This window comes from Corvus kubaryi, unplaced genomic scaffold (genome assembly GCF_017639235.1).
Source record: "Corvus kubaryi isolate FWS band 111438036 unplaced genomic scaffold, C.kubaryi_AGA036_p1.0 split3-73, whole genome shotgun sequence".
NCBI lineage: Eukaryota > Metazoa > Chordata > Aves > Passeriformes > Corvidae > Corvus > Corvus kubaryi.
This window is the reverse complement of record NW_024582091.1, coordinates 41,015,236-41,042,315: the sequence shown is the minus strand read 5'-3', so window position 1 is coordinate 41,042,315 and position 27,080 is coordinate 41,015,236. Positions and strand designations below refer to the sequence as shown.

The following is a 27,080-nucleotide window of genomic DNA, read 5'->3' as shown; positions in this document are numbered from 1 at the left end:
GAATCTGTTTATTCAACAGAATGACTGTATGGCAGCCATAAGGCATAATAACAAGGTATAATTGGTTCATAAACAGTATGTATTAAAATGACAATATTAAAATCTAATTTGTTAACCTCCCTGCTGGATTTGTTTCTTCTGGAGAAAGAACTTAGGGCAGGACAAATTTTGTCATTATGAACCACTCTCAACTTGAAGCACTGCTTCAAAAGACTTCTGATTTCCTTAGAAAGAACAACATCTATATGCCAATAGGTATTTCTCAATAAACAAGCCTTGGTTTACATTTTTGTAACTTGCATAAATATTGCTAATATTCAAGAAAGCTGATGACACCAGATTTCTCTCACAAGTGAAATGCAGAAATCTGGAATCTCTAATTAGTAAAAGGACTACCAAATCTGAAAAAAACAGAGAGTATTATTCTGGAAACAGTAAGAATGCTGGAAATGCAGTGAAATTCAAATGAAACATGTAGATGATGCTTTTTCATAGGAAAACAGCAATTCCTACCCTAACATCTGCGATCAATGGGGTGTCTTGTGGGCAAAAGCAGAATTGCTAAGATAATGTACATGAGAAAACATTTCTCTTACACACCGACAAACGTAACTTATGCTAACGGCTCATTTTGTATAGTAAAGCAATCTGAGCCCGGATGGAAGAACATCAAATTTTCTTCCATTTCATACATTATATTCAATGCTGGTCCCATTTAGGTCATCAAGCATATGCCTAGCTCAAGATATTACCAGAACAGGAAGTGACAGGTACTCTCAAACTGCAGCCTTTCTTAGCCACTTAGTCCTCTGCATACTTTTAAGACACCTTATTTCAAGGAACTAAACATTTTGAGCATCCATTCCTTACAATAAACACAACTCCCTCCACAGCAACACCCTTTATTAATTAATCAGGCATTTGACGTTCTCACTTCTGCGCAGCACCTGGAAACACAGTTCCATCATACACTCCCAGAAAACTGCTCAGATGAGGAGCAAGATATTTGTATATTATCAGGCTCAAAAAATACTGCACAGAACCGAATTAGAATTGGGGGAAGGGAAAGAAGAAGAAATAGGATCCTTTTATCCTTATGATAGCCCTAATATAAATACCTTGTTGTATCCCTTATAAACTAAGCTCTCTCAGTACGCAATCAACATTCCTTTTACCCAAAGCAGAGCATCAGAAAGCAGTCTCACTGTATCCTCAAAACAGCCTTCTGGGATATCTTCACATGTGTACCCTTTCCAGATAAGGTCATTCCTCAAGAAAGGTCCTCATTAGGGCAGCTACAAATCACACAGAATCACACAGAATCACAGAATGAACTAGGTTGGAAAAGACCTTTGAGATCATCAAGTTCAGCCTATGACCTAATACCTCCTCATCAACTAAACCATGGCACTGAGTGCCATGTCCAGTCTTTTTTTAAACACATCCAGGGATGGGGACTCTACCACCTCCCTGGGCAGACGATTCCAATGCCCAGTCACTCTTTCAGTGAAGAATTTTTTTTCTGATGTTTAACCTAAACTTCCCCTGGCACAGCTTAAGGTTAAGTATCTTCATTTTTAGCATTTTGTAATCAAATAATCATGATTTTTGAGCCTCCTTCCTACCTTTCTTTTTTCCACTGACATAATTCTCTGTTGTGTCTCTACCTGAAGAATTGACCTTGGTATTCCTTTTGGTGGAATTGGTTTTCCTGCGAAACTCAACCCCCTCTAAGCTCTTTCAGGTTCGAGGCTTTAAAGGTGCCTCTTCCTGGGGTGGAAAAACTCTCTCTCTTTTTGCCACCTTACTCAGAAGACTGGATTTCTTCTTTAACAGGCTGGAATACTCACTCTTTCCCAACTTCTCCAATACCTCTTGCAGGTCCTTACATTTGGCCTTGTCTCCAGGACACTACCCAACACACTAACAGGCCATCATCATTCTGCTGATAATCAGCCTTCTGCTGTTGGCCATTATCCTCTGGAAACTACATCTGTGGAACTGACTGCTGCCTTCTGCTGACTGTCAGTGCATCCCAGATCCCCCACACATTTGCTCAGCTTCACAAAAGCCAGTGCCATTCTCCACTCGGACAACATTTTGAGACTGGCTGCACTCCAGCTTCACCCGTCGCTCCTGCACGTGGGCAGGTGCGTGTACACACCTCTCCTAGGCAGTGTGCATCTGCTGCTGCAGGTTTCTTCACAGTTCTGCCTTGTCTTTCCCTGATGAAACAATTACTTGCCATTTTCTTACTTTATAAGCAGATGAGCCAACTCAGTAACTGGGGCACTGCTACCTTGTGATACAATTTCCTCCAGAACTCTGATCTTTCAGTGTCTCCATTTTGCATTTTTTATCACTTTGTTTGAAGCAGGGCTGTAGATTTCTATAGCTAACAACAGACTTCCGTTCTGTAGCTTCTTCTAAAACTTTTCAAACAGCACGATTTGTGCATCTAAACAGTTCCTTCTCTTCAGCTCAATGACAATTTTCCTTCCCAAATTCTGTTTTTCTTGTGAAGTTACTCTCATATCCAACAGCTTTGACTTCCTTCTGCATTTTAATAACCTCTGCCTGTAATTCTGCATGAGAATTTTGACTATGCTCTCCAACTCTTTGACTAGTTGGAAAACCATCTGGATTTCTCCTCAGAAAAAAAATTTCCTCCTCCTCTAGCGCATCAGTTTGTTCTCGTTTGAGCCAAACTTGAATGGATTCTCTCCACACTTTCGTATATTTAGCACTTCCTGCCTGCCTTCAAGAGCTGAGTTTTTTATGCTGCTTCGCCAATTTTTGTGCAAAGGATTTCACTTAGATTTACAAATAGATTTCACAAAGTTGCAGAGTGATTGGGGTTGAACCTCTGGAAGTTTTGAGCTCCCTGCTCAAGCAGGGACATGGATTTGCTTGCCCGGGACTGTGTTCAGATGGCTTTTGATTATTTCCAAATAGAGACACCAAAACCTCTCTGGGCTGTCTAAGCCACCTGTCCTCATAGTAAAATAACATTTTCTGATGTTCATGAGGAACCTCTGGCGGTTTAGTTTGTGCCCTTAACCTGTTACTGGGAGCTACTAAAAAGAGCCTGGCTCCATCTTCTTTGCACCCTCCCTGCAGGTATTTATAGACATAAATAAGATCCTAGTGAGCCTTCTCTTTAGGCTGAATAGCCCCAGCTCTCTCAGCCTTTCCGCACAGGTGAGGTGCTCCAGTCCCTCAATCATCTTGTGGCCCTTCGTTGACCTTTCGTACTGGGGGACCCCCACCCCAGAACACGACCCTCCAGGTGTGGCCTCACCAGTGCTGTGCAGAGGGCAAGGACCACCTCCCTCAAACTGCTGACAATACTTCTGATGTCACCAAGGACACCATTTGCCATCTTTGCGGTAAGGGTTACGCTGCTTGTTCATGTTAAACATTCTCATTTGGGTAAACAAAGCTGTGTCGTCTTCACCAGTAAAATCATCTACATACATTTCTTTTCCTTAAAATGAAAAAAAAAAAAAAAAATATGAATGCATTAGGTTACTATTTCCCAGTATACTAGTTTGCCAAGTAATTCTAGAACTGGAACATCACAATTCTGATGAAAACCTTAAACCAGCACTTCTTTTTGAAAATTCACAAGAATTTCCCCAGTTTAATTTCATTTTCATTATTTCCCATAACACTTGTATTATACAAGTGGATTACTTCTCTTTAAGGAAGTTCCGAACGCAAAGAGGATACTGAGAGCTCCCTCAGAATGTTCACAAAGGATTGCTATTAAAACAGAAATGCTGGTTGCCCAAGGATAAGTGCCTAAAAAATTTCTTTTGTCTGTCCTACTACATTCTAGCTGTACTTAACAAGCAGTTACTTGGTACTGTACATTCAATTATATTGTGAAATGTTTATAGTTTGTAATGCGTATCTTATCTGTTCACACTATCTGTAATTTGATTAATTCCTCTGGGAACTGTTTAAACCAAGGCAGTGTCCTTAACGATTATTATGGTTCAGAAATGATATCATAAAACCTAATTTCTCCACTATTCAGATGCTCAATATGTATGTATGCTATACAAGGCCTTCAGAATTTCATATTAAATTCTTTATTGAACACTTTACTCAGAAAGTGCTCATATTCCAAGCTTAGGTATCAACTGTCTAATAGGTGAGTAATCTCATCTATTCAGTACATCAATAGGTCCTCATCATTAAACTTTTGTTAAAGAAAATGCATTTGTTTTCCTTGAACACAAAAATTATCATGCTGAGCAACTGCTTCTACACAGAACAGCAAAGTATCTTCACCCTAATTCAAAAAGCAAGAAATGCCTCTCAGGCGTGTCATTATCTTAAAATACACATGTTGTTATCTTTCAGCAATTTTTTGAGTAAAAGCTATGGGTTAATTTCTGATATAGGTGAGCTTGATTCCACTTCAAACTTTTTTTGAGTAGAATTATCTAACAACAAAACTTTAGCTACATGTTATGGCATGGTAAAACTAAAAACTGCATGGATGACCCACTTACAAATATAATTAATTTTGTTTAAAAGCTGACAGTACTGTTTTCACATCATATATTCCTTTTTTGCCCAGCTTTTGGGGTAACTATCTAGATGCTTATTACCACAAACCAGAAAAACTCCTTAATTTAAAATTTTCCCAAGCTGATGACCTAACCTTTGCAGGAAACAAACTGCTGCATGACCTACAAGAGCAATTTCCAAGTAGCACATCAATACAGCATTACCAACTCTCATTACTCAGAAACAACTGTGGCAATATTGGATGTTTTCCTTCAAAGCCATGACTGCATAAGAATAAACATTGAACAGAGAGGCTGGGATTCTGAGGCAATTGAGAAAAATGGACAGACAAAAAAGGCCTTTCACAAAAATATTTGTAGAACTAGGAGCTGGGTGTGGCTGGGAAAAAACAGTATGACAAAGAAGAAGAAGACACAGTGAAAGTGGTCACAGTTCTTGGAGTGAAAAACTATACAGAAGGTGTGCTGGTACACAAGTTTAGGCCATACCTTGGCATTTGCAAATTGATACAGGGCATAGAAATGGGAAACAGCAAGACTGCTATTTGCCATTTAAGGGAAAAGGATTAATCCTTTCCAACTTACTGCTCCATTTCTTTTCTTTAACAATTCTCCTAAGAGAAGGTTATGAAAGACACTTTTGCATGCCATGGAGCACATTTAAACTTCATCAAGGTTTAAAAGATTGTTAAAAGACTATTAAAAAGGTTTAAAATGTATTTTGGCTCTTTTAATACCGGCTTTAAGAAATAAAAGCATGCAAGCACCCAGACCAAGTGCAGAGCTGACAGTTAAGAAGGTGTAATAAGGAGCCTACATGAAAGCCCAGTGTGTTTGTGCTTTCTGAAAACAGGCAGTCAGAAAAGCCTGGCTATACCAGTCACAATACAAATCGAACAGAGTCAGCACAGTCAGGCACAGGACCTACTGTCATCCTACTGTCATCCTACAAGTCACTTCCCACTAGTTCTGCCTCTCTCTGCAGCATTATTTTTCTGTAGCCATAACAGTTTAAGGACAGAGGAAGGGCATGGTTTGTAGACAGATTCAGCATTGCATCAGGTAAGAGGGTTGTAAAAACTATACAAGCTTTCAGAAATACAAGTCTTTCTTCAGAACCTTGTATGCCCAAAAGCTTGTCTGTCTTTTCCAATTACACTAGCTTGCTGTAACAAAGAGACAGGATTTCTGCCAACAAACGTCCTGTCTTCTTTGTGCAGTGACAGAAAAACAGAAAAGAGATCTGCAGTACCACTGCAGTTTACAACAGTGTATGTTTTGTACCACTGAGGCTTCTAAAGCCAAAAGGCATCATCATGGCATCATTCTACCTCAAGATTTTTAAATTATTCATCAGTAACAACTGTTCCAGCGGTGTCTGAAGGCAACATTTGATACAAGGGATCCATACTGTCAAGACTCACATGCTGATTAGACTTTTTTGTCCAAGAAACATAATAAAAGTCCCACTTAACATTCAAATGCCAGTTACATTAAAACAAAGTTTAAACAAACAAAAAAAGTTTTCCTGTATTGTTTTTCTGTATTCTTACCAGTGACACTACAAACCAAGAAACACTACTGAAAGGGCTTATTTGTTTGGGTTTTTAAAATTTATTTCATAAACAAGCAATAGACTTCTGGAAAAAATCTGCTCTGCAAGATACATACAACCTCAAAAAGATGGGACAGAATAAAAAAAAGCTTTTTCTTTTTAAAACAGGAAAAACCATTTTTAAACTCCTTCCGCTCTAAACCAAAACAAAACCAAGAACTGTGCAGACTTCCATAACTAATGCAGTATAAAAACCAACATGTATTAAATATTTTTAAAGGACAGTGCTCCTTTGAAAAGCTGTAACTAATTAATTTGACAGTCCAGCTGAGATACATTTACACCCCTATCTACTTCTAAAACCTCTGCTAAATTAACAGGGTGGTTTTTTTGCAGCTGTAGACATGTGCTTGGAACACTCAAATAATGACAAATGCAAATAAATAACTTCCTTTATGTTTATAGTAAAAAATGTTATATATGCTCAATAATGTATTCAGCATGTTACTTAATTCACTGCATCTAATTTGCATATTCTTGCAATACTTTTTAATGCTTCAGTCCAGCAATTAGCATACTGAATCTTATTAAATATATCAAAGACATCTTTTTAGTTAGCACAGTCAAAAGCAAATGTACACCTGCAAAACAGTTTTTTAAACACCAGTAATTGAAGAAACATTAAGTGCCATAAAAATTGGTACCATCTTAATACACTAGAGACAACAGAAACTATTAGAAGAAACACCTACAATGGCACCATCCAACCAATCTGATTTGCAGACATCATACAAATATTTGACTGGAAGGAAAATCCCTATAAGGCTAATTGAAGCCTCATAAATTAAGTCTGGGCTTTTTGTCTAATTATCTCTCACAGAGCCCCATGAAAATCTCTCCCCAGAAAACTCAAGATGGATCAGATGCTGAAAGCTGGTATCTCTATGACACTATAAAAAAATACTCAGCCTGGCATGCTTCAGAGCCTACTGGTCACTCTTGATAAAATCCTGACCCTGCTGAAGTAACCAGATTTTTTTATCATTTATCCGGAATTTATCACAGAAATAATAAGAGTCATAAGAGGAATATGTTAAATTCCTTTAAAACAGCTTCCCAGTGCAGCCAAGGAAAGTCAAGCTAGGTCAAAGATTTCTAAATTTCACTCTTTAATTACTGTACAGCATTGTGCTTATCCATGCAGGGGAGGGGAAGGTATTTTAGACCAGCACACCTCTGCTCCTTGGCTGCTAAAACACGCTTTGTGGTACAATGGCACATCATCCTGGCCTCTAACCTTTCTACCAGACAAAAACGCTGTCAGCCTCTCCCAGTTTGTTACCCCAGAACAAATGAAATGCTCCAAAAGCCAGACTGAACCATGTGTCTGCAGTCATTCACATCTGCTCCCTCCACCACCTACCCTCACACAGAGACACCTCCCATCCCATGGTCAGAGATGAAACATGTTCCTCCTACAACATGTGCAGTGGAATAGCTGCACAAGTGCTGCACAACTCCCATCTCCCCTTCCTTCTGCATCAAACTTGCTTCTGCTTTTGATATGTGCCCATTTAAGTTTTCATTTTTTTCAAAGTGCTGAACATTATTTACATAAGGTTCAGGACTGTAAGCACAATGCCAAAGTTAAAAAAAAAAAGTGTATCACAAAATGCAGTACTTTCAGCCCTTGCCACAGAATAAATGGGATTATGCTTATTTTAATTCCTGTGACTCTCCTTAGTAACTACAAAAAAAAAGAAACGAGGTCATTGCAAACTCTAACAACCAAACCAAGCAATTGTAGAAATACAAGTGTGGCTCACACTACAATGCTTGTAATTCTCAATTACTGTTCAGCACGACGAGTCATTCAAATCCACCACCATAATATGCACGGCAGTAATTCAGTACTGGGGATTCCTCATTCTTGTTTGTTCTGATATGCTACAGGCATGTTATTAGAGTCGAGAAACTATACCAAAAGATTCCAGTGAATCTCTTCAGCAGTCATAAAAACATTGCAAAAATACATCATAAGCATTCACCTTCTTGACTCACTTAAAAATAGTCTCATGTTCTTGCCAAAAGCACAGTGCTGCCACATTACCTCTTCTTCTAGATTTTCACTCTAAAACTGAAATACAATGTACTTCTCTGCCCACAGCATATTGTTAATTACACCCCAAATGGAAAGCATTTAGCTTCTGTATTGTGACTCTTCCATTCTGTTCATTTCAGCATTTTATACTTTATAATCAAACAAATACTAATGTTGAATTAGCATTGTAGGACTGAAAAGCAATAAACTTCACTTGGCAGCCTAGCTTTATACCAGAGAAAAATATAGGTATAAATCACCACGGATAAATAAACTATAAAATAGGTATAAATCACCATATCTGGGAACAAAACAATACAATATGCTTCTAGAACTGGTCAGTGAATCAAACAGGCTCTTGAGAGTTTTAAGTCAATCACAATCTAGGGGCCCATTCTGTACAACAAACATGGCTTTAATCAGACACACATACCAGGATGTGCTTGCAAAATCAGCATTTTCCATTATGAATGGTGGTACACAGTAGAGACAACGTTGTTGCTGGCCTGCTTTTTAACAGAAGAATGGGAAAACAAAACATTTACTTCTTATGCAAATACGAGCAATAAGCAGTGCTGTTCAATGTTTTCTTTCAAGAATCTTTTGGCAGACAGATTCAGAAGAAAAGGTGTTTTCTAAAGAAAAAAAATCTCCCTGTCCATTCAACTATATATCCTTAACATTCCTATCCAAATCAGTGGGATTCTCCTATAAAAGGATTAAATTCAGTAAGCCTGCTGAAGAGCATAACACACCATCTTGGAAGAAAGAACTTTTATTTACAATGACGGTCAAAAAAATACGACAGCAGGAAAATCTGATAGCAGCCACAGACTCATCACAGAAAGCTAGTTCCACTAAAGCCACTTCTCTCTTCCTTCAGTAGTATCCCACCATATCAGTTCTGTTTTACAGAGACGTAAATTGGCAGTCTCTACTCTGGTCATTCACACAGTTCCTGCCATCAGGAAGATTACATAAAGGAACACAACTCTTTATTAATGACAAGTTTGACCCAAACAACAACAACAAAAAGATTCAAACAGAACATTTTCATTTTGTTTGAGTCTCTCTGTCATGCCAATCACTGCTAGCTGAAAGGCTGCGCAAACAGCACAGCTAAATCCGCACAGCAATGATGCAGTGACCCAGAAAGAGAATCTAATGGCCAACTGAGTAAATAAAGCAAAACTAGCCAAACCCAAAGGGCAGCATGCACACGAGCATCTTCTCCACTTAATTGGGCACATACTGAAACCTAGCCTTGTATTTCCAATAAGACAGCACACTCCTGCAAACTGTAATAAGACTTCACATTCCTGCAAACAGCACTTCCTATATTGTTCCCAAAACATATATTACACAAAAGAAGAAAAACAAGTGCCCAGGGTCACAGAAAAGTTAGATAACAAAATATGGAGAAATGAAAAGTGATTATTGTGTCACACACTTAAAAAATAAAATGCAATTTGTAACTGAAAATTAAACGGACAACTAGCTGTCATTCAAACCAAAATGCTGGACTCAAACATCATTCTTCCCTTTGGGAAAACGTGGCTGTAATTTTTTTTGAATGAACCTGATACAAATATATACATGAGTCTGTCTCTCATCTATACATATAGAAGTCTGTATGATTTACCATACACCCACACACCTCCATACATACAAAGCATGTGGAAGCAATTGTTTCAGACTAAGTATTTATTGGCTGCTCCCTTTTTCCCATAAAAAGAGGACTGTTATTAATGCTGCACAAGAACCAAAACTACCCCCTCCTGAATCTTTGGTGCAGCTTGTGTTGAAAGGGCAACATATATTCGAGTTCACCCACTAAGTAGCACAAGAGACAAGAAAAAACACATTGTATCGTTGGTGTTCATTTCAGTACATAAAATGTCAATCCACCCACCAACCTAACAGCAAATCTTTGATTTGGACAGATCCTTCTCAAAGAGCACATCCAAATACATCCTAACTAAAAAGCAGAAACAAACTAAGCCCTCACTGTTGTCCAAGACACTTGGTATGCTTTGGGCATCACCTGCACTTTCCATGAAGCATTATACACAGAAAGAGACGGGTGCCAGGAAGATGATAAAGCGCAGCAGAAATATCAGTTTATACCCAACAGCCTTTCGGAAAATACAAGTGGAAAAGTTTTTGTATTGTACTCAGGACAATGCCTTGCACACTGAAGTTAGAGCACTTTACTGCAAGGCATCTCAGCACTTCTCTGAGAAGTCACACCTAGCTTTTTTTCTAACAAAATCAAAAGTTTTTCCAGACACAACAGCTATCTCTTGTCACAGGCTGTTCCAGTTTGCAGCTTCTGAAAATCTGGCAGACTTCAACCAAGCTTTTCTCCCATTCCCCTGCCTTTGCATTAGTTTTCCAGGCCAGACTTCAGTACTGTGCAAAAGCAGTCAACTATCACAACGTTTAGCTCCCATTAACATGTGTTTATTGCATATGCCTGGAAACTGGCAGGTGCTGGGGAATGAACGAGAAAGTGGGCCAAACCAAAACCAGACACATTTCCAGAGAAGTTCCCACCATCAGTCTTATATGCTTGAATTTACCAGAAAAACTTGAGCCTCCTTCATACCACTCTGTCAAATTTCAAGCAGAAGTACTTTAAGAAGAAAAAAAAAAAGCTATCATTTTCTTTAAAGTGTAAGACACGTTTTGCTTACCTCACTGTTGTGGCCCCTCAAATTGAAGTTGATTCTCTGAGGGGTGTTCCGGTCCCTCCTGCAATGGCTGGAAGTAAAAGTGACGCCTACAACTCCTCTGCCATTGCCTGTTGCCAACCAGCCTTCCTCATAGTACCGCCTCCTGCACACTGGTTTCTCCTTCTCACTCTTGGGGACTCTCCCTTTCCAGGAGAGGCAGAGGATGTTGGAATCGCTGCAAAGAACAGGCCCATGTTCCACTGCTGCATACATGCTTTTTAAATATTTTATTTTTTGACATAAGAAAGTAATATGTCTAGTGCACAAAATTTAAATCAATTTTTTTTTTTTATTGGTAAGACTGACCTGGGATAGATCATTGAAAGGGAGGAGGATGGGGTCAGTGTTTATAAAGATCCACCAAATGCATAGTGAAAAATTCCTCTATAAAAGATGATGGCAGTTGGCTAAGAAAAAGTAACACTTAAAAAAAAAATTCAGGTTCATTTTTGTTTGAGTCTGTAGAGTGGGGGTGCACTTATCCTTTGGAGAAACAGCTACTTCATAAGAGGCGCTCGAGAAATGGTTAAGTCATCTTTTTGCTCAACTTGATATAATCTTTATACAGCCTGAGATTCCAGTTTAGTGTAATGCAATTCCAGAGACAAAGAGTTGCAAATGTGTAGGTTTCAAGTAACTTAAGGCTTTTAAAATTTCCTCCAGTCAGATTTTCTTCAAAAGTTCAGTTGCAGAAATTTAAACACACGCACATACATATATATGTATATATATGACATTCCTCTTTTCCAAGCTGCCCTCTGGCATATCTTTTCCATCTGATGTATTTCTGCTGCTAAAGCTGAAAGAGATTGCATAAAGGGAAAAAAAGGCACACAAACCGTGTGAAACAACAGACCCGAACTTGTGCAGGCACTGGTGTGCCAGGCCAGTTGGGAAATCCCTCTTGGTACTGAACTGCTCGTTGGACTCAAAAGTTTTTGCAATCCAAAGCCAATCCAATTTTCATTGCAGCACTTTTTTTCCACCAGAGACCCAACACAGCCTGAACTGTTTATCACGCTATCTTGCCTGCTTTCCCACTTTTTGCTGCCACACACGAATGAAAAAGAACCCCCTCTTCATTTATAGCAGAATCAAAAATGCTCTAAAGCTTTTAGCTTTCAAAGTAGGTAAGTTTGCCTCAGGTGAACCATGAAGTTCTCTCTCCTGTGAAACAGGCTAAAATGTCAAGCTGTTTTTCCTTTACTTTTCCCTTTTTTTCTGCTACAAGGAATCACAGACTTTTCATTCTACCATAAAAAACAAATGCCAGAATTAAAGCACATCAAGTAAGCACTCTTTCAAAATCTTCTAAAATTCAAGGAAGGAAGAAATATAATCATCTAAAAAAGAAAGAGAAGCAGCATTAAAAATCTGACTTCCTGGGTTCGCTATTTCTCTAGGTATTTTCCTTGCTTGTTTGATCGGATCTTTCCTTCTTGATGCTTGTCTACAGCACAGATTCATAGTTCCAGACACAACATTTGCAGCTCTACAAGAAGGAAACATATGAAGTATTCCAATCGTTTTATTTGAATAACATTTATAAGCTCAATTAGCTAGTACTTATACCACACTAAGTGAAAAGAGGAAAAAGGAGAGGGAGAAAGAATATGCAAGTTTGATGACCTGGTTAACTCAAGAAGGATGGCGAGGTTTGCTCAGTTCAATGCCCAGACTTGTCCCATAGTTCCTCAACTTATTTACTTCCAGTCATCATTACTCAGCAGAAGGTCACAATTTATTAGTCCATTCACAATCTACTGAGCCCAAAGCAAAATGTGCTGAAGACCATACATTATTCCTCTGCTAGAACTAAATCAGTCTCCTCTGCCCTCTTGATTCTTCTGTTTCCCTCACAGCTACTGATTTAGATTGTGGAGGTTTTTATTAGGCTTTTTCTGCGCAGAGGGTGTTTTTTCTTTCTCTTCTTGCAAACTTTTTTCACCCGTGAAGACCATGTGGAAAGTTGAACATTACTGGCAGGTGTCTTTCCATGGATTACTGATTCCTGTGCTGCAAAGGTGCTGCATCTGGTTCTCAAATTAATTTTCATCAATTGCAAAGCTCTCAGGAATACGCCAGAGCAAGTCTACGTGATGACAAAAACGTGGGTTTTCATGTATGTGCAGTGCACACACCAATCTGGTACTCAGAGCTGCATCTGCCTTTTCAGTTTAGGTGTGGTAATCTTGTAAGATGCCCGCTACTCAAAACTTGAAATTCCTGGATTCTTCCAACTCTGCAAGGCAAAGCACACACACACAGACACACACACAAAGAAAAAAGTGAGTAAGTCACAGATACTAGTATTACTGTTACAGTCATCAAAGCATTATGATTAAGGATTTTATACTGTACTCCTATAAAGTATCTATATTATATATAAAAACATTATTCAGACATACACATTTGATATATTGGTATTTGATATACACACACAAAAACGAACTACAAATTTTTCTTTTTCACTTTCAAAATTCCCGAAACATTGCACAATGGACACGTATAGCTAATGAACTGATGAAATGTATCTGGGAAGGATACATTAGAGGGGGGGGGGCCCCCCCCAAGCTTCCTTCTGGTCACAGTTTCTGGGGCAAACAAAGATTTCACAACTTCAGAGTGAGGATAGGGAAGAGAGATGTTAGTGACAGAGCAGGCACAGAGTTAGACCCTGAGGCACACAAACAGAATCACAGAATGGCCAACCTGGAAGGGACCTCTGGACATTATCTGGTCCAACCACTGTGTATCCAGGTGGCTTCTGAGTATCTCCAGGGATGAAAACCCTATGAACTTTCTGGGCAACCTGTGCTCAGTCACCCTCACAGCGAAGTGTTTCCTGATGTTCAGAGGCAACCATCTGTGTTTCAGTTTGTGCCCATTGCCTCTGGTTTGGTCACTGGACAGCCCCGTTAAAAGCCTGTCTCTCTCATTTAATTCCCTCTCATCAGCTGTACACAATGAAAAGATCTCCTTAAGCTTTTTCTTCTCCAGGCTCAAGGGTCTCAGCTCTCAGACTTTCCTCATAGAAAAGATGCTCCAAACCATCAAACCATGAAAGTACAGTGCTGAACTTATCAGTCTCAAAGAGACTGGGAAGAATCCTCCAGGGCTGAAACTACTGCTTTAAAGAGATCTAAGGTACTTCAAAATTAAAGCTTAAAAGTCTGAATCAATACAGACGAATTTAAAAACTATTCAAATCCTGCTTAAATCTCCATTTGAAAAAGGGCAGAAAAATTCCCCGAAGTCAGTTTTATACAGAAGAGTGTAAATAAAGCACAAGAGACAAAGCTATTCAGGATATTCCAGAAGTTGTATCTGAAGTGCACACATATGCACAGTTATTGCATCTACACAGCTACTGCTAAAGAGAGCTCATTCACATTCAGAGCTGCACGCATCAGAGCTGTAAAAGGGTCGTGTTTTTATTACACAAAGCACTATACTAACCTCATGTTTCCTGTAATTAAGCACTTACTTCATTCTAGCACAGATGTATCAATAAGATTTTTTTTAAAGAATAGATAAGAAAACAAATTTATAGATATAAAGGCAAAGTTGTAACATAGTTTACGACACTGCACAGTTGGCTGACTTATCAGAAACACTGTCCATGAGATTTGGTGAGTCACTGCCAGACCTCTCCAGCACTACAACTCACTGAAGTTTTAAAAATAATGGCTGCTATTAATTTCTTTTTCATCATGGTAAGACGATGATATGAGAAATGTCACCTTTCCAAATTTCTGGTGCTTCTCAATTACAGTCCAAATAAATTCATATACAGGAAAACACAGAAAAACTGTCAGAGTACAATGGTTTGTAGACTTCTGCATTTATCCCATAAGTAAACTTGATCCTCTGAAGGATCAGTGCCACTGTTTCCATACCCACTGGAACCTTCCTAACAGACATCTGCATTCAAGAGTTGACATTTTATATTAAGCAGCATGAGTATTATGATGCAAGCCTTTACTAATCCTACAGAGAAACAAAAAAAAAAATGTTTACTGGGAAAACAAAGTCTCTGAAATATCAGTTAGAGCAGAACGAGGTAAGCACTAAACAGAATTGTTCAAACTGTACAAGAACCACGAGATTACAAGTGGATTTTTAAATACAGGTAACTATAGATGCAGTGGATATGCATAAAATCTGTATGCAATTTCTGTCCTTACTGCATATAAGATTAACAAGTTTGAGAAAAGGACTCATCTGCATCTTGGTCAATAACCTTCTCTCACCTTAGTATCATTTACTGTCACTTTCAAGATTAGACAGACCAAAGGCTTCTCCTCTTAAAAATATCCTAACTGCATTAGAAATGCTGGGCAGAGAGAGATGAAAATCTAAAATAGCTACAAAAGTAATAAAATCAGCCATTATTCAAATACATTATTGAAATACTTTCTCAATACAATACAACCTATGAGAATATTTTACCTTTAAATCACTGAGGATTGACATTAACACTTTATGTTATATTCAGAGACAAGAAAAAAAATACTTTTAAGAGTGCAGTATCAAACACTCAAAATACAGGCTGAATTAAGATTACATATATTATATATTCACTCTTTGCACTCCCTTCTTCTTCATTTCCATCCACTCTGTATTTCCTAAGAAATAACCTAATTAAAAGATTCAAGTGCTAGTCTTCCCTCTAGAAAATCAGTAATTTAGACAATCCCCTTCTGCCATCATTACAGCAGTCTCACAATTCTGCTCCTTTTCCTATGTTGAAACCAAGCTTTTTGTCTTATCTTTCCCCTGGCTTTTCCCCAAGCTACACATGGCTTCCACCTCTATTGTGAAGTGTCTGCAATAGCAGAGGACAAAAAGCATGATAGAAGAGCGGGGTGTTACCTGCACAATCTCACCACTAGTCCAAAGTCAGTTTGGGCTCACCACATAAAGAGAACTTGGCCTTCCAGATGGAACTCATTCAAACAAAATTTTTAACTGAAGATTTTTTATAATCAAATTTTATGCACCTTTCCTTTCACAGCAGTGCAAGGACTAATCACAGAAGTACACCACAATTTGATTTTGCTGGTAAATTATTTCTAACACTACTAGGAAAATAAACATCAACAAATTGCCTACTTTCACTCTCACTTAAAAGTAGCTGAAAACAGCTTTTCTCTGGATTTTCCCTTTAACAAAGGGAGATGCTGCTTGAACTCATCCTCTAATACTGTTTTGAGTCTAAGCCCAGGGATGTAAAACATTTAAGTACAGACACCCAATGAGACAAAAACATATTAGGCTGTGACACAGGAAAGCAGGATCCACGAGTATTTTATTTCATTTTGTTTTGAAAGCATAGCTCTTCTCAAATGCAAAACCCACCAGCAAGTTATGTTTCTGCATGACAGAAAATTTAGGTACTAATTTTTAAAAATGTGCTTATAAACAGTAGCTCTCCTATTATAGTGTCAATATTTAACTCATCATTTTTATCTTCTAACTGTTTCCATTAACTTATATAAAGTGTGTTAAGCCACAGTCGGACAACCAGAAAAATATTTGTTTGTTCTCATGCATCTTTCATTGAGGTGCCTCTTTTGTTGACAGAAAGAAGTCATGCACAGCCAAATGTACCAATACTGCAGCAAGCTCTTCAGTATTTTATGTTTATTCAAACCCCTACTCTTCAAGGCTCCAGAGCAGAGAATCTGAAGGTGAGGATAAAAGGGGACTGGGAAGGGAAGGAAAGCAAAGAACAAAAATTGAGTGATACACACTATTTCTAAATTACTATCTCCAAAAAACCAAAACAAATAAGGACTCACTGCCTGCTTTTGGAAGATTCTGACTGCCCAAACATCTTAAGGAAAGAACTGTAAGATAAAGAGTCTTTGAAAAGACTTCAGGATTTTTCAGTCTAACCAGACTTCTTTCCTGTCAAACCTGTATAAGGTCAAAGGAAACTGTAGTTTTTCCCTCCCTTCACAGTCTAAGAAGGAAAAAATGTATGTCAGTGTCCACAAAGAGAGCAAGGTATTTTAAAAGTGCCAGCCACAACTGGTTTGGCACAAGCTGACCGCAGATGATCCCACCAGCTATCAAATGGGGACTGTGGGAGCAACCTCCAAGGTTACTGCTGAACACTACACCGCACAACTGGCACATCCTGTAATAGAGTTACTGTCCTACAGGCTAAATACTATAGAGATAGAAGCTGGTAAGATGATACAGTTTATTGTTTATTTAGTCCACCTTATAAATTAACAAAAATTATTAAATAATCCTATCAAAAAAAAATATTTAACAAAACTAACTACATTGCTAAAACACCTGAAGAAAATATTAGCTGGATTGGAGATAAAATACTTTTTTCCATTAAAAGTGGGCCAATTCCATGGGGAAAAATGTAATTTTGACCTGAATAGGTATTGGTTTTCCTCTGCTTTCACTCATATCTTCTATCTATCTTCATTCACCTCCCACTGTGGAACAAGTCACTGAGGTTAACACCCTCCTTGCATATTACAGAGCAATATAAAACTAATTCGAGGATGTGATTCTAAATAAATACCAATAAGTGGTTGTAAAAATGCTCTCTACCCCAAGAAAAATGAAGGAAGAGAGAAGATGAAAAGGAAGTTTGAAGATGCTTGATTTTTGTTGTGGTTGTTCTTAAAGGGCTTTCTCACCACAGTATTTGTCCTTGTGTAACTCTAGAAGCTCTTCCCCTAACTGGAGATAGCCTGAGCAAGACAGTCATTCAGAGATGCAGAATAATCTGCAACTCCAGCATAGCTGACCAAAACCAGACATGTAGCAAAGGTGTAATGCCAGGTACTGAGGTGTGACACTGGTAACTGCCAGAACATTAGTACAGACACTGTAATGTTAGTTATATGTACCTACACATCATCAAGCAAATAAAACCGACTGAAAATTTATTTCTTGGCATATTGAGGGAAGCGAAGCTTGTATTTGAGGCTGTTCAGCAGACATTCATTGTGAATATTGACAAAATTTATTTCAGTGCAGTACTCTGACAAACTTACTACCACCTCCCCAAATTACACTCTCAGAGAAGTGACAATAAAAAATAGTAGTAGCTGAATGACCCTCCTGGGTTCCTGTAATAGTGGAGAAGGCAATATATCTGTTGCATACATTTTTTAAAGTGCAAGATCTTTTTCATTATAGCTCTTATATGAAAAATAAGAAAAATATTTGTATTATTTCTAGAACTATTATATATATTACACTTTTAATTCTTCATGCTACACCAACAGATTAAATGGGAGCTAAATTTAAAAACTGTTAGAAAGAATACTCAAGGAACAAATTTTAAAGTGCCTTCAGGAAAATATTTTTCAAGAAAAACACCTACGGTTTTTAAGCAAACTGTTAGAAGCTGCTAATTGTGAGTTGCCAAATTTATACACGTTCTCCAAAAGGTGGAGGCCTGCAGACGTAAAGTACAGCAGGTTGTTAAAAATCCCACCTATGCCGGAAGTGAGGTAAAAAGTCATGTTGTTCACAGGGAAGTCAAAAAAGATAAAAGCACTGCAGAACCAACTCAGTCTCAAATCTAAGGGTATTTGAGATAACTGATCCTACCAAAACATGCAAGAGAGAATATCCAAATTCTTTTTGTTGTTGTTTGGTTTTGAAACATTTTCTTTAACAACTATGTACTTTTGTTGTATAAACAATATATCCATCTGTGAAAGAACTGATGCAAGTCCCTTTAATCAGTTACTGGTCAAACACACTCATGGGAAATTTCTGAGTCAAACAATGCTAGATCTGTTATGCTTATATGGTAGAGAAGCAAACCAGAAAAATAATTGAAGGTTAGACTTCATGATACAAAGCATTCAGCTGTAAGACAAACAAGGTCTCTCTGCTCCCACCACTCTAATCACCTCTTTCTCAACCCCTAGCATGGCACACTATGCCACTCACTTAAGCCAGAATGACCATTCAAGGTGCTACAGTCCGAATATCCGAGAAATGATCCAATAAAAAATTTTAGAAATTAAGATTCATAACTGGACCAATAGATACCTTGCTTACTAGATACAGCCACACTCTTACCTTCCCTTGTAACAAACCATCTCTCTCCTGCCTCTCCTAACACAAAGCACCAGCGCTCTTTCAATCATGTAGTTCAAGAAGCTGATCTTGCTGGAAACTTATGCTCCAAAAACAGCAACTGATTTTAAGAGAGTTTCCCTTACTGAACTCACCATGCACAAAGGGGTTGGGAAATAAATTTGTCAGTTTGAACTGTGTCCAAAAGTTTTTGCTCTTTTAAGTTGAATCAATCCCTGACACAGTCCCAGTGCCATCCCATATTCAGCTGCACTGGCAAACTGGAAAAGGTACAAAACAAGTGAAAAACAGAAGGGAGGAGTACTTGCAACTACTGTTGCCACCTGAAGGCTATTGATAACTAAGTTTGGGCACAGAGTATTTCTGAACTCAGGGGGTCATCCTTAGAAGAAAGGGAAGCAAAGTTTTTCCTCTAGAGGATGAATTTAAGGTGGCTTGGATGTCCTGGAGGCAAAGCTACACATCAGCCATGAAAATATGCCTATTGTCAAATAAATAGAAGTAAGCTGAAATACCTCAGACAGATGTTGAAAGACCTGTTTCAGAAAATAAAAATGCACAAATAACACATATTAGCCTTTTAAAAATTTAGAGATTCACGCCACTGGAAAACACATCCAAAAGCTTTAGATATTCAAAGAAATGTGAAGTGTGACCAAGAAATTCCTTACACTTATAAGTGCCAATCTTCTTTCTCAAGAAAAGGCTGCAATCCTCACAGCACAGAGAACCCCTAGACAATGCATACTTCACCAGGCACTTCCTCAAAAAGTGCTAACAACTGAGTCTCACTAATAACATTCAAAGACATTCATGGGAAGGAGCGTCAGCTCTCACCATCTCTTTTCCAAACTGACTGTGCTGACCTTGCCTGTAATTACAGAGCAATTTCTTTCCCGTAGGAACATTCTGCAGCCTGCAAACATCCCTCGAGTCTGCAGCAGTTCCAGCTAGTTCCTAATTATCTCCAATATCTGCCCACAGGCTCTTTAATACTTTCTTATGAACATAAACTGAACTTTCAATATTCTCCTCAAAAATCCCAATACACCTCTGTATGTGACACATGCACTGCCACACTGGAAACAAACAGTAACATTAAAAAAAAAGAAAGGGGAGATGAAGGCAGAGAACAGCAGAAGCCATCAGGTTTTAAAATTCAGAAGAGCCTCATAAACAAGAATTATTTTTGTTGGACAGCAAGACATAATTAAGTCAGAAACCTGATAATTGATGAGAAGCAGTGCGAGTGCATTGTGTTGCAGCAGGAAAAGAGCTCCCGGTGATGCCTGCAAGCTGCACCACAGGTGGGAGACGGATTGTGGGTATGAGCTACCCACCCTCAGCCCTGTGCTCACCACAGGCTGCTTGGTTCAAGCTGTGAAGCAAGGCACTTCTCACAGAGACCTTCAACAGTTTGGAGATGTGTGCATGTGCATATATATATTTAAAAATACAAAAAGACAGGACTTGCATTTTTCAAACAACTTGGGTTTTTCAGTCTTTCACTTTGGGATGAAGAACTTAACTCTAGTCCTGGATGTCCCTTAAATGTGCCGTAAATGAAGATTCCAGTCTGTGTTTGAGGACCTGCACTCACTTCACAACCACTGCTTAGAGGTCCAGATGCAGAGCAGGGATACTCTGCCCTTGCAATAAAGAGATGCAAGGCTTAAAAACAGCTTCATCTCCTCCCTCTACTTGTCCTCTTTTGCTTCAAGTTTCATGTTTTTTCCTCATGGTTCTGGAAGGTTGTGTCAAGACCTCTGGGTTAAAGGAGGCATATATTATAATGGAAACAGACTAACTCAAGTGGTTGCTTTAGAGGCAACCTTGATAATGAAGAATCACTGAAGAAGCCTTTGTAGAAGTCAGGAGCTTTAAATAAAAGGAGCAAAGCAAAGACTTCTGAAAGGAGTTGTTTCACTACCAAGGCTCAGAGGGCATGAGATCAGCTGCATACAAATGTCCTGTTAGGTGAATGATATTTTTGATCTGCTCTGCATTAATGTGCCAAGTGTTGACTGGCCACCTGTCCAGACAGAAGCAAGGAGGTCAGCAAGACACGGGTGTCCACCAGGCACAGTCATGTTCTGGTGGGTGAGCTGAAGGCAGGAAGGCAGATCTGCACGTAGGTAAATTCAGAGAGCAGTCTTGTGTCCAAGTAGTTTTACTTTGTAGATGTCTTCACAATTCTCTCTTCATACTGGCCTAGCTAGACATATGAAATATCTAAGTAGATATATCAAAATACAAAATTTTAAAGTGGAGATAAGAAATAGCAGTGTGCTGTAGTCACCAACAGCTCTATCATTCCTCATGCGTGACTGGGACACTACAACCTATTAAGAAGTCCGTAATAGTTAAAAATTGCCAGTTACAGAGGTATTCAGTGGGAAGACGGCTACCAATGATTGTGTCTCCTATTTTCTTAAACATGAAAGATAATTGTGTTAAAATGATCACAGATGAAAATGAAAGAACAGAAAAAGATTTTCAAAAACTCTAGAAAAGTATATTCAAGGAACAACATGAGTAAGTAGGAATTCTGAAAATTTCATTCAATGACCTCTGTAGAATTACCAGTAGTGGTTGCTTCTAACTATAATCTCTACAAAATTATGAAAATGCTCTTCCATTGAACGAGTTTCACGTTTCATCAAGAAAGTCAACAAATGTTGTAAACTAGTGTGGGTTTTTTGAGGAAAAGTAACATTCTCATTACTTGGTAGCTAGTGTTATAACTAATTTTATTCTGTTGTTTTTATCCCCAGAAAGTTATATAAATACAGTAACTGTCAAACTACTGGACCCAATTATTTCTCTTCCTCAACAGAAAACTCTCAATGCATCTTTACCTAACTTGTGCTTAAAAGGCTTTTTTTTTTTTTGTAAAGCTCAGATTCAGAATCTACAAACCATGAGAATCAAAAGCAAAGATTCATCATCACAGTTGAATCTGTATCTTTCAGATAAACACACACAGAGATAAATGCATTCGCATACAACTAATGTTATGCATGACTAAACAAGAGAAAGAATGCCGGTGTGGGTTTTTTTCCTTTGGATTTTCTTCTTTCCCATTGCCAAGTTTCACCTTACTGCCTTTCCCAAGGAACACAAGGATCTTCAGAGGAAGACTGTAAACTTTTCAAAATAGCCAGAGGAAAGATTGATTTAGTTGAAGTATATCAGCTTCATACATTTTGTACTTCATTGTGGAAACTTGGATTTGGGAAAGTAATATGATTGCATTTAGTAGATGATGTGCTACTTAGCAGACAGTTTCTGCTGAATCTGACAAATATGGGTTGGAGTCCTGCAATCACACTTCACTCAAGCACGCTTTCCTTTTTCTAGACAAAAGTAATAAGACAAAAGCAATCTGAGGTCATTTCTTAACATAATTTTGATGTAAAATTTTATAACTATCTTGCATAGTTACTTTTTCCTTCAATGCCTAAGACTACGATATATTTAGACAAGCCTGTTTCAGTACATTATTTAGTTAAATAAGGACTTCACAAAGTACCTCCAGACCTGTATGAAAGCCCAGTATTTACTATGTAAAGAGCTATTTTTGTGAAGGAGTGAAGAAGCAGAACAATCAGAGAAAAGAAACAGCATCCATGCTGACCATTCCCTCTGTAAAACTCAACATCTGAAGGTTCAACATCTGTACTGAAGGTTCCTCTTCTGTATTATAAAAGCCTGCTTGCAAACTGTTCAAGCAAAATTCTGCTGCTTTTTCTGGTAAGCAGCTTGGCAAGGTAACATCATAATCTTGCAGTGTCAGTCATCCCCTTGAGCTTACAAAGTCTATTAAAACAAATTACATGAAAACATCTTTTTCAGGATTTCAATTCAGTAGCTTAAGAGGATCAGTATATTCCAGTTTTTTCTTAGATTCAAGGAATGTAAGACAGTACTTCAGTGTCTGATGCTGCATTGACACCTTAATACATTACCATTAGCTGTGCATTATTCACAGACCACTTAATAACAGGTTACTATGAGGAAACTATATGCTTTCTTGTTACCTCTATTAGCTAGATTGCAATGAATTCAACAGTTCAGTATCTGCATGAAACTGACATTATATTTGATCTGTAGCAGATGGATGCAAACAACAAACATTAGAGAAAAAGGTTAAAATACAGTATTTCATAAAGTATTTTCATACAAGGCTTCTGAAATTAGGTAACTTAAAAATGATATTATAAGAAAAGTCTACCCCAACAACTAAAATTATATATTGCTTTTCACTTACTCTTCTGCTGAATGAAAGCATGAAATTATGATGAACATACAGAAATTACAATATCAGAATACAAAAATTCTATTCCTAGCTATTAAAAGAATTAAATACCTAAATTAAATATGGGAAAATCTAGTTGCTCAATGACTCTAAAACCTCAAATAATACCTGAAAGATGCTAATTTCATTGTATTGTCAACCTAACAACTCACTACTGGGCTGCTTGATTAAAATGATGCAAGATATATAAAAAAACAAAAAAAATCTTTTATATTTAATATATAACCCGCAGATTCTGTTTGCCTGAAATCAGTCTGTTTCTTTTCTAAAAAGACATAAAACAAGGCCTTACATGTAAATATACTGCCTTGTTTATACCTGTACACCATCACAGCAGAGCAGCAGAGTTGTTTTACTGCTGCTGCTATTTCTCCTTACATCGATATTGTAATGTATTTCTCTTGTAAACGGGGCTGTGTAATACTTGTGTCACTGGTCAAAACAGAATGTGGAAAGGTTGCTAGGATTATCTGGGAGGGGAAAAAAATTAATAACCTGCTCATTACATTCCTAGGATGAAGAATTCAGTGTATTAATAAAACCACAAAGCCATAAGACAGTGCAAGGAGATAGCATATACTGTTCCAAGAATGTTAAATAACCCTAACATAGAACTGAATGGATAAATGCTCCACAGTAAGCTTGCAAAAAGCTAACCCCCAAAGGCAATTATTGTATAGGAACAAATAATTTTACAAATTAATGCGCCTGAGAGATATGTAATATGTCAGTTTTATCTTTATTCCCCACAGTGTCAATTGCACAGTAATCCTAACAGAATCTATCACTAAGAAGTGGAATAAACAACATTTTTACTGATGGATAACCCATAAAACAAATATTCCATTCTTTCCTGCAAATCCCTACTGTACACAAAGTCCTTAAGCAACTAAACCACAAAAAATCCCACACAAACGTGATATTTAAGGGGCCAGCTAACAAACCCAAAACTTCTTCCCCCTGTTCTCAGGAGTGATCAAAGTATAGCATTAGACTTAAGAAATTTCTAACACTTCTTTCTTGTTTCCATCCACACAGACTGAGATAGTCCACCCTCGGTATTCTAAGACATCTATAAATTACCTGCAAAGCCTATCTGGTCTGTTTAATTATCTTGCATATAATTTTTTATTTCTATTGGGTAAGTAGGTAGGAGACAGTATTAACAAATTTCATGGATGTTTTCCCCCCCCTTTAAGAGCAAAATGTCAATAAAATAACATCATTTCCAATCCACACGATTTTGCTTCAGATACTAACTGTAGTTAAATACTTTCTGAAGTCTTGTAACCAGTGTTAGGAAACCAGGCTGGAAAGTTATGTTATGTTGATTAAAGTTTGAGAAGTTAAAGCTCACATCCAAAAAAATAGTTAAATTGATATTTCAGCTGACTGAAACCAGTAACACAGCTTTTTATAAATCTAACTCACAAGCTTTATTTTGCACTTGCATGTTTACCAATTTTCATTTCAGATGAAGAAATCCATCTCACAGAAAGCAATATGAACCATAAAATGAAGCAAGACACCGCTAGATTCTAAATAGACACACTAGAGCAATGCAGAGCTGCAGGGATCTGATTACAGACTATCTTCTGCCAGGCAGTCAGTCTCCCACCGGGATGGGGAGCACATATGCTGGGATGTTCTACAATAAAACACTATTTCTTATGTAGAGCCTTACAGATGTTGTAGGATTATTCTCTCTCAATGCTTTAACATTTTATCAAAATTTTTAAGCAGAGCATAGCAAGGCATTTACTGTTTAATAACATTACTACATGCAGTGTGTTCTGTGATCCCTGGATCTGTTGCTCTCCTTGCAAGAGCCAAAAGCCAAAGTACAAAGCAACTGCTCTGGGTTGATAGGGAATGTCCTTTATTGCTGCTTCTCAGAACAGTACCCAGATCAGCAGGAGCTCCAACAGACTAAAAGCAAACCCAAGCCCATCTCCTGGAAGGCCACATGCAGATGCAAAGAAAATCGGGATACATGCAGGTCATCCACTCTGTTCAACATTTATTGTTTCTCTTGCTCTGAAGCAGAGCTACAAATAACTGACACCTCACCAATTTTCAATGAAGCTTCTATAATTACATTGCTGTGCCCTATGGAAACACTACTGGGTTTCTCACAGCAACCTTCAATGACTCAGAAACCCCCCCGGTCTTACCACAAAATTACTAAGAGAGCTTCATCCATCTTCAACAGAAGAGCCGGTACAGGACTGGCAGAGTCACCACTACCAATGGCAATCCAACAGCTTTATGACATCTTGTCCCTTGAGAAATAAAGTTTTATGGCCAAAGTAGTAGTACATTTCATATACAGTAAGGCAGGATTGCTCCTGTAAAATCTCTCACACCCTATGATGCCTTGAACGCACAGACTACAGTGTCTTTTTAGCAACCTTGGCAGATAGGAAAGTACAATTCCTTCCTAAAGGCCTGCAAGACACGCAAACTGTTCAAAGCAGCCTATGCCATAGAAAGACTTCTTAATCTCTGCCACCTCAGCGACCCACTCCAATTTCCCTTCCTAGATCCAGTTGGCCCTCATCTCTGTTTTCACGGCCAGGTGCCTGTCTGACATCTCCTTGGGTGGACTCAATTCTTTAATACACCACAAAATAAACATTAAAAAAAGTGAGAAATATTCTGTGTCTTTAGGGATTTGGATTAAATCACTGACAGGTCAGATGAGTGCTGGAACTGCAAAAAAGGAGCAGGCACAAGACTGAGGTGCAGGAAGACCTTTCAGAAACAGAAAAATGTTAGGTCAGCTCAGCTATACCATGGAACTTCCCCCATGGGACAGAGCTGGAGCAACCTTCCTAATACTGAAGGGAAAGATAGCATTGAAATAAGAAGGCAGAATTTAATGTGACTGGGTTCCAGTCTGTGGTAGAATCCCATCACTCCTGAGTATAGCTCATCTGATGTTTTCCAGTCTATTTCTATCTTGCTTCAAAGCATTGCTGTCCATTTCTAGACATTTTGAATTTTGCATTCAAAAAAAGAATGGTTAAATGGTCCTCCTTTCTGGAACAATGTTCTCCAAACTGCCGTATATGTCCCACTGACACACAATATATGCATACATAACACTGCAAGTACACAAGTACTCTGAAGTGTTATAAGACCCAGCCTAGAACAAGGCTGACAACAGCCCAAAATCTCATGTCTGTCTAATCCCCAACATTGTTGGGGACAACAAAAAAATCCCCCCAAAAAAGCAATATTTTAAAAGATTGCATTTTAGGATTATCCTCCAAACTCACAATGGTATCAAGCTACCTTCAAAGGAAACTAGAATTCCACTTACAGAAACCCAAGGTTTACAAGATTTAGAGAATGTTACTGATAAAACTACACACTAGATGTTTTGGATTCATATTAATCATGTTTTTCATTGAAAATTAATTTGTTTTAAATAAAAGGAAGAATTATCTTTAGCTTGTGAACTGAGGTGACTTTCTAGATGCTGCATCACTACATCAGTAGAAATCGCTGATCTCAATATCAAATTTCTGGTTTTTTACATTTTCTAAGAAGAAAGCAATCCTTTTCAGTTTCTCTTTGAAATAAAACCGGACATAAACTATACTGAAATAAACACAAATTTTCCTCTATGACTACTGAAGAAAATCTGTTGCAAGCTGATCTGCTCCTTCAGCAAACTAAACCCAGTTATTTACCCAGCAATTTCCCTCATTTTAGTGATCTGATGTACTTTTAAAAT

The 27,080-nt window shown here is 38.0% G+C and overlaps 1 protein-coding gene across 1 annotated transcript in view; it reads right to left on the bottom strand.

Moving 5' to 3' along the window:
* Window positions 1-27,080, bottom strand: part of TULP4 (TUB like protein 4) — a 156,809-nt gene that overhangs the window by 115,520 nt on the left and 14,209 nt on the right. Inside the window, exon 2 of the mRNA XM_042016663.1 lies at window positions 10,894-13,174. Within this exon, the coding sequence (XP_041872597.1) occupies window positions 10,894-11,145 (252 nt within the window). The 5' untranslated portion in view covers window positions 11,146-13,174. The remainder of the gene's footprint in view (window positions 1-10,893; window positions 13,175-27,080) is intronic.